This window comes from Furipterus horrens, unplaced genomic scaffold, assembly GCF_987537825.1.
Source record: "Furipterus horrens unplaced genomic scaffold, mFurHor1.1.pri manual_scaffold_2, whole genome shotgun sequence".
Classification (NCBI taxonomy): Eukaryota; Metazoa; Chordata; class Mammalia; order Chiroptera; family Furipteridae; genus Furipterus; species Furipterus horrens.
In genome coordinates, this window is record NW_028327172.1 from 26,235,989 (window position 1) to 26,244,982 (window position 8,994).

The 8,994-nt window shown below is 38.8% G+C and overlaps 1 protein-coding gene across 1 annotated transcript; it reads left to right on the top strand.

The window, feature by feature from the left end:
• Positions 1-3,250: 3,250 nt before the first annotated feature.
• LIN7C (lin-7 cell polarity scaffold C) lies at positions 3,251-8,655 on the top strand. The gene is made up of 5 exons (XM_090267270.1): positions 3,251-3,377; positions 5,506-5,624; positions 5,858-5,929; positions 7,731-7,940; positions 8,492-8,655. The coding sequence occupies exons 1-5, from the start codon at positions 3,251-3,253 to the stop codon at positions 8,645-8,647; spliced, it is 684 nt and encodes a 227-aa protein (XP_090123396.1). The 3' UTR covers positions 8,648-8,655.
• Positions 8,656-8,994: the final 339 nt, after the last annotated feature.

Sequence of the window (8,994 nt, forward strand, 5' to 3'; positions counted from 1 at the left end):
TGAGCCATAATGAAGAGAAAAAAAAATTCAATCAGTGTATTTGATTTAGCACTGTTGTGCCAAAAATAACGCAGATGGTTGAATTAGTAGACAAGAACATTAAAATTGTCCTTATAATTGTGTTCTATGTGTTCAAGAAGCTAGAGGAAAGATTGAGTATGTTAAATAAGGACATAAAGATGTAGAAACACACACACACACCTCTAAATAAAACTGCTAGAGATTAAACTACAACGTCTGAGATTTAAAAAAATCTCTATATGAGATTAAGAAAATATTATACATTGAGAAAAGAGAAAAGCTTGAACAAACAAAATGAACAGAACGGAGCATCAGTGAGCTGTGAGGCACTGTCAGGCAGCAGAATATACATGTAAGTGATCTCATCAAAAGAGTGGAGCTGGATGATGGGGAAGAAAAAGTATTTGAAGAACTAAGAGCAACGTCTGCTTTGTCTAGTTCTATGTGCTGTTCTCAGTGCTTAGCAAGCCACCTGGTAGACATCAGGCTTTGATGAACATCTCTTGAATACACTTGCAGTAAAACAATGAATAAGGGGAAAGCACATGAGTGCTATTGCGGGATATAAGAGCCATCAGGGACCAAGGAAGGGAAATGGTATGGAGAAAAAGAAGCTTATTAGTAGTGGCATGTCTTCAGCAGGGATTTGAAGGGTGAGTTCAGTTTGAGGATGGATATAATTTAGAGAATTGGAAGAGATGAAGAAGGGCATTCCACATAAAAACAACATAAATGAAGACTTGGAAACAAGAAAAAATATGATTTTGAATAGTAGTTCACTTTTACCTAGGAAGGATACATTCCAAGATGCCCATTAAGTGCCTGAAGCTACAGATAGTACCAAGTCCTATTTATACTGTTTTTCCTATATATACATACCTATGATAAAGTTTAACATATAATTCAGGCACAGTGAGAGATTAGGAAAAAACTGTATTATACTGTACTCATCCTTCTTCTTCTCATGATGATATGAGATGATAAGATGCCAAACATATTTCCGAACTCGTGGGACCATCCCTTACTTGCTGTAAATGGCTTGGTGTGGCACATTTCAGGTCATCCCGTGCTAAAGTCTTCATATAGGCGCAATGCTTCCTGGCACAACCTGCTGCTGTCAATCAGAACATGTTTCTCTGTTCACGTCTTCGGTTCACAAATGTAATTCCTTTTTGATCTTATCACACACTGTGGCCATATTTTTGCAGGTTGAGGTGCGACAGCAAAACTATCACAAAGTTATTTTTGCTTCTTAACAATTTCACAGATAGATTTGTTCTTACCACAGATCTTAGCAACCTCAGAATATGATTTTCCTTCCTCATTAGATCAAGAACTTTTACCTCTTCACTTACAGGAAGTACTTTATGGCTTCTCTTTGGCATATCTTTATTGCCAGCATCACTACTCTTGCACTTTGAAGCCATTATGAAGTAAAATAAGGGTCACTTGGACACAAACACTGTGACATAGGGACAATGGATCTGATAAATGGAAAAGGCTACAACATGACCAATGGGTGGAGCACATAGAGCAAGGAGATGCTGGACAAATGGATGATTCATCTCCAGAGTGGGATGGAGCAGGACAATGTGAGATTTCAAGATGCTGCTCAGAATAGCACACAATTCAAAACTTGTGAATTATTTATTTCTGGAATTTTCCATTTAATATTTTTGGACTGTGGTTGAACGCAAATAACTAAAACCATGGGAAGTGAAACCGCAGACAAGGGAGGGGACTATTGTACCACCTCTACTGGAGTGGCGGTTGTACTTGAAGGATAATAAAAATGAGGTTAGATGGATGTTAGGGTCACAACATGAAACTCTTTAGAAATAGAAAATGGAGAAACCATTAAAAGTTTCGGAACAGAAACTTTTGATGATGAAACAGGGCCCAAGGGGGGAAAAACAAGTATAGTGGTGACATTCACGGTGGATTGGAAGAAAATATTGCAGCTGAAAGCTTGTATATGAGAGCACCTAACATATCAGCACAGACTAGGGCTCGAGTAAGTGTATGTGGAATTTAAATACTGGGCAAATTAATATTTCATTTAAAATTCAGGACTAAAAATTTTCTTGGTTCATGAAATTTTCAAATCTGTAATGCACTGAAATATTATTTGCTTCACAGTATTTTACTTATATAAGATTTATAAAGATCAGCTTTTAAAAATGACTGTGGCGCACCCAAATGCCTTGTCCACTCAGGTCGCTCAGGTGTGTTGCCTGAGTTTGGTACTCCCATGCCCACACGCAAATAATCTGTAGGGAAGATGCGTGCCTTGGATTTTTAAAATTAAAGGAATACTTAACTTATTCCATTTACACCTAAGTGTCACCTTATCCCAGGGTTTAAAAATGGAAAAGACCTTGAGGACTCTTGTCACACAGAGGGGGAAACTGAGGCCGAAAGTAGAGAAGTGACCATACAGCCTCTAATGGTGAAGTTGGGAATAAGGCTTGAATCCGTCACAGCGAACAAGAGCGAGGAAAAGATTTCTTCTGTACCTTCTGAGGCTGAGACCGTCGAAAACCTTCGAATGAATGAAGGTGCGGCAGAAGACCCACCCACCTTCAACACCCACACACAGGTACCTCCACCCCTAGGGGCCCTGGCGAGCCCCAGACCACGGCTCGGCTCCGCCTCTCGCGATACTGGCCGGCCTTCGCCCTCTGGCTCCCACTAGGCCCCGCCCCTTACCGCAGCCCTTCTGTCGTCATTTCCTGTGGGTCTGCAGGCATAGGGAGAAGATGGCGGCGCTAGGGGAACCTGTGCGGCTGGAGAGGGGTAAGTGCCACGGAGGCCCGGACGGAGGAGGGCGGAGTGGGTGGAGAACTGCCGTGTCGCAACAGGGGAGGAGAAGAGGCCCAGGCTCCGAGACGCGAAGCCAGACTGTCCCTCACGCTGGCGCCCGTCCCCGCCGACGTCGCTGTAACCGGCCCCAGGGAGGGTGCTTGCGGTCTGTTGACTGATACTCAGACTCCTCCTCGGATCCGGGAGACTGTCCCGGGGCACTGCACAGTTGAACATCACCTGTCCGCGTTCGCAGACGCACGCTGCACACGCCCTCCCTGGGTGGGCAAAGCAGACGCGGCGTTCAGAGACGTGTTAACCCGAGACACAAACATCGCACGCCCGGCTCGGCCAGGCTGCCGGCGTTTATGCGTGCACCCACCCCGTGTCCCCACCTGCACCCACGCGTCGCACAGGTTCCGGACACATGGCTTGTTCCCACGGGACCCCGCCCCCATTTACGCACAAACTCCATCATTACTTTCACCACAACCCCACTTCTATTTGTATTGGTGTATTTCCTGGCTTTGGTGCCCCTCCGAGGGACAGAGAAGGTGCTTTAAAAACAATTTGCAGATTTGGTCTTGGGAGTGTTACAGAACTGGGGGGGGGGGGGAATAGATTGTAAAATATTTGAAAGTTCAATCTTATTCTTTACTAATTCTACAGTTGAAATTGTAGCTGGTTGCTTGCTATTTAGAGCAGACTATCAAGAAAAATAAACCTGTTCAGCTGAGGAATTAAAAACGCAAAAGCCAGTGAAAATACATGGTTATGTTCCTATCAGGGTCCTGTTACTGATTTTCAACATTCCGCTCTTTCCTTCCCACGACCTTTATTTGCACCAATTTCAAGCATGCTTCTGGCTAAGTCATTGGTTAAGTCAAAAAATACAAACAACATTCTGAGTACTAGTTGGTAGTAAATAGTGTGAGGAGATTTGAAAAACCTTGTAAAATTAACATTTGCAATTACAGTCTGAATATTAAGTAGCTTCTGCTCTAAGAAGGGGATGCATTTTTTTAGAAATACTATGCTTAAGAGAAACCTCTTTCCTCATGTGTTCACCCAAACAAATGCACAGTTAACATTGTTTATTCTTCATGGTGTTCTCTTCTGTAAGCCTCTTTGTAAGTGACATTGTTTCCCTCCAGTCCACCAGACCATTAATTAGAGCATCGTTTTTGATAGAGGAGTAGCTGTTCGGGGAAGACTTACTAATTAGGCCTGAGACTGACATCTCCTGAGCACAATGGAGCAGTGCGTTGTAGACAAGTACAGGTCTGTCTGGTGTTAACAGGAGTAGGTGTTTTTCTTTGAAAGCGGTTGTAGGGCTCTGAACATGTTGGTAGTCTTTCGTACTTTTAGGCAGCATGTAGTTTGGGTAGCCATGGATTTGGTTTTTTGCTATTTCAGAGTTGTTTTCGGGTCCACAGTAGAATGTTCAGCACCTTAGTAGAACGAATTACTGGTGGTTGCCATTTAGCAGCATAAAAGTCAATACATCAACTCTAATTCTTAGAATTCTTTTTAACAGACTCTTATTAAACATTTCCAGCAGAAAGTCATAATTCTAGAAAGAAAAAGTTCTAGTTCTTAAGTAAAATAAAATTCAGAACTCCTTCCACTTAAAAGAAGGCAAGCAATAGTAGAATAAAAAGTGCTCTAGCCCTCTGGGATACAAAAACAATTTAAAAAAAATGGAAGTAAAGGTAATTATTAACAGTGTTGTAACACGACTCTGAATTTCATAAAATTTCTTAATCCATAAAACACTTATTCTCACTCTTCCCAGTGAGAATTGCTAACATGCTTAATATATTCGTATAAATATATGCTGTTTCTTATGATTAGTTGGTGCCAAATGTAAATAAGCATTTATGCTTGCTACATGCATACTTGATGGGTTTAGTCATCAAGTAATTTTATAGTAGAGAAACTGAGACACAGAGAGGTTAAGTAATTTGCCCAAGATCACACAGCTAGTATTAAGACCAGCTTGACAAAATTAATTGTTTTTAATTTTTAATTTTGTAGACATGTATTTGATTGCTTAATTAAAATACTGTTTTGATTCTAAGTTGAAAACAGACCAGTTAATTTTCCTCTGTATCATTGTTATAAATGTGCCTCTGCCACTAACTGCATCTGTAATTGAATAGTTAATATCTACTTTTATATTGTGTTTTCCCTTGGGAAATGGGCAGTGATTTCACTAGCACACAGTGTTTTGTACTGTTCAGTGTTTTGATTGCTAATAATGATAGCTAAATTTTTATTGACTAAATAGTTAACTGATAATACTGTCAGCTTTTCTGAAGCATAGGCAATGTTCATTTGTCTATCACATTTTTTAGCCCCAGTTCTTTCCTGTGACATTTAACATTTTACATTCAGATTTCCTCAAAGATTCTTTTTCCCAGATTTTGTACATATGCAACATCAATATTTCTTCATAATCTGTTATAAAATTTAGCATTCCTAGATTTTACATTCTCATCCTCATGTGTATACATATACCTTACCACACACAGAGCTCACACTTTTATGCTTTTTTCCCTCTATGTTTTTCCTATCCTTGTTAGTCCTTAAAGAATGAGCCCTAATTGCTACAGTGTTACATAGGTGTTTAGAGAATCTTCAGAGAAAATTATCTATCACTATGTATTTGTTTAACTCTAGATATATGCAGAGCAATCGAATTGTTGGAGAAACTACAAAGGAGTGGAGAGGTACCACCACAGAAACTTCAGGCTTTACAAAGAGTCCTTCAAAGTGAATTCTGTAACGCTGTAAGAGAGGTGAGTACCTGCGATTAAAATTTACTAAATACTTGAGTTGGGTCCAGAATTTCTTAAGAAAACAAACTTTAGAAACACATTAGAATCTGTGCTTTGCATTTTTGGAATATCTAATAGAAGAACATTTTAGAAAGATACATAGTTTTGCCTAAAATTTTAACACATTCATAACTTCAGAGAACTCAAGCGTGGTGTTTTCTGAGATTTAAAATTACTAACTTTGGGTTTTACAGGTATATGAACATGTCTATGAGACTGTGGACATCAGCAGCAGTCCTGAAGTGAGAGCTAATGCAACTGCAAAGGTAAATTTTTTTCATTTAGTTAAAGTAAGTAATTGCCCTAACTGGTGTGGCTCAGTGGGGTGTGCGTCATCCTGCAACCTGAAAGGTCGCCTGTGTGATTCCTAGTCAGGACACATTACTGGGTCATGGCTCACATCCCTAGTTGAGGGCATGCGAGGCAGCCAGTCAGTGTTTCTCTCGAACATCAGTGTTTCTCTCCCTTTCTTTCTCACTCCATTGCCCTCTCTTTAAAAAGAAAAGAAATCTTTTTTAAAATGTGAGAATTTTTTAAAACTTAGAGGTTTTAAATACGCAATTATTAGATTCATAATAGGCTTATTTTGAAAACTAACATAGTGTCTTTCAGCCTATACTGAATGTCTCAAGTATTAAGAAATAGGATCTTTTTTACTGTCTTTATAAAAGACAGTAAATTAGTTAATACATTAAAAATACAGTTGCACACAAATAATAGACAAATATAATCCATAGTTATATGCAGTGTACTTTAATTATATCATGAATTATGTAAGTTTTTCATCTTCAGTTTTGAGGTATGAATTATTATCCTTATTTTACTGATGAGGAAGCATCAGATTAATTCCTGCCTCAGACCACACATAGTGAATGGTGGAACTGGGTGGGGTACTTCCCCAGGGTTCTCTTTGCTTTCTTTACCTTAACTCTGCAAAGAGGGGGTATTGTCAGTGGTAGGCTGTCTCTTTAGAACTGCAGTTGACAGGTTATATGTGCTTGGTAAACTGATGTTTTCCTCAAATAATTCTGACATTGATCTTAGTGTTCATCATATGTGGTTAGAATAAGTTAATAGCATTAGGTGATTTATATTAGAAGTAGTTATTAGCAGGTAATTTTTCATTGATAGTTACTGGTTCACAAAAGGAAATACTGGATTCTCTGTTGAATACAAACACTTGAACATGTGAATGTAGTTTGAAAGAGTACCAAAAAACCATATAAACTTGGCTTAACTTCCTGAGTTATATGACCTGCACAGCTTACTGAATATTTGAACCTTAGTTCCCTTATCTGTAAAACGGGACCTCTTTTGAAGGTGAGAACGAAGTGGCATTCAACGAATCTTGATTTCCTCCCTTTTCCCCTTCCCATTTTTGCTCATAGATCTTGATCCATAACAAAAAAAAATTGTACCAGATTACTTGATTATCTTTAAAAGCAAAATGAAACCCCCAGTCTCAACTTTGTGTTAGAATTAGTCTAGATTAGTCTAAACTTTAAAGTTTTAAAGATCTGGCTCTGCTTCATTTTCTGTGGGGTTTTAGTTAACTAGTGCAACAAAATACATTCATATGCATCTGTACTCCTTTTCTCAATACTGAGTTATTTTTTGAGTTATTTAGTGTAAAGAACAGATAGTACAGCAGTCAAGATAACTGCATATAAGGACACCTACCTCCTTACAGGTGGTGTAGATAGACTGTGTCCTGCACAGAGGCCCAGAAGGAGGTGGGCTGTCTAGCCCCAAAGCTCAAGCCTGCTGGCCTGCTGCAGGAGGCGTTCTCCTTAATGCCAGTGTTCATTTGCCCAGCAAGCCTGCTTGCCAAGTGCTGCACAGAAGTTCTGGGCGCTGGATGGACTGACTTGAACACCTCCTACATAGTCCCGGGTTATGCTTTCCAGCCATCCTCTCTCAAACACCATTCCCTTAGCTCGCCTGTTCCTCAGAACTGCCGGTGAATTTGTGGGTATTCAGACATCAAAATATGCACTTCAGTGTTAGTTAAAAAGAGACTAAAGAGCTTAAGTAAACAAAGGTCATAAATTTAAAATTTTCTTTCAGGCTACTGTTGCTGCATTTGCTGCCAGCGAAGGACATTCTCATCCTCGAGTTGTTGAGCTACCAAAAACAGAAGAGGGCCTTGGATTCAATATTATGGGAGGCAAAGAACAAAACTCCCCCATATATATATCTCGAATAATTCCAGGAGGAATTGCTGATAGACATGGGGGCCTCAAGCGAGGAGATCAACTTCTTTCTGTTAATGGAGTGGTAAGGGTGTTTTATTTCTATTTGTAGTGATGAGTTGTGACCACTTGGAGGTGTATATGAGTAACAGAAACCGAAGGTGGGTGTGCTTTGTTTTAGAAATCCCTTGGTGGAATCCAAGGCAGTACTATCTAGTACAATGATGCAACTTACCGCACTTTTAAGTGTGTTTTGCTTTATTCTAATGTAAAATTAGCAATTCTTAGTGTAATTTTTATGGAATTATTAAGCTCTTTAGCAGTAGTTAAGGCAGTACATTAAGTTAAAATTTTAGAATGCTAGTTTCTTGATTTAGTTCTGGCTTAGTGCAATAATAGGGCTTATAGATTGATATGCTAATTATTTGGATCTTAGAAAACAGTTCCTGGACTACAAACAATATGATTTAGCAGAGGATTTCATACTGATTAAAATGATAAATTTGGGTTATTTCATAGGTTTATAGTATTGAAATGATATAACATTAAAACTTTTTTATATGTATTTTAAGCATTTTTGTCTTCTGACTGTATTACAAAACCTAGATATTAATTGTGTGTGTTTTTTCCTCCTAGAGTGTTGAAGGAGAACATCATGAAAAAGCTGTAGAACTGCTAAAAGCAGCTCAAGGAAAGGTTAAATTGGTCGTACGATATACACCCAAGGTTTTAGAAGAAATGGAGTCACGTTTTGAAAAAATGAGATCAGCCAAACGCAGGCAACAGACCTAATGCAGTTCAGAACTATCCCATTTTGCTTTTAGCTAAAGAAGTTTTACTTGTGACCTACTGATGGCCGCAATGCCAATGATTGAAAACAAACAAACAAACCAGAAACTTCCCATGAGATGCTCCTTGCCATTTTATAAATGCCTGTTTTAAAATCATTTGTGGTTCCAGAGATGTATACACTTTTCTGACAAACAGTAAAAGGTGATGAGGGCAATTCTGTCCTGCTCTTTTTACAGGCCTTTTTTCAAATGCAGATTTTGTCATAAAGTTGTTATAGATTTTTAAAAATGCTTTTTAAATATTAAGATGTATTTTACATTCTTAATCTTTTTTTAGGAAAAATGTTT

Excerpts from the sequence above, each read along its gene's own strand:
- LIN7C (XM_090267270.1), top strand. The coding sequence starts at position 3,251 with ATGGCTTGTTCCCACGGGACCCCGCCCCCATTTACGCACAAACTCCAT. Across the intron at positions 3,378-5,505 it reads CCCTCCGAGGGACAGAGAAG|ATATATGCAGAGCAATCGAA; the intron begins GTGCTTTAAAAA and ends GTTTAACTCTAG. Across the intron at positions 5,930-7,730 it reads GAGCTAATGCAACTGCAAAG|GCTACTGTTGCTGCATTTGC; the intron begins GTAAATTTTTTT and ends ATTTTCTTTCAG.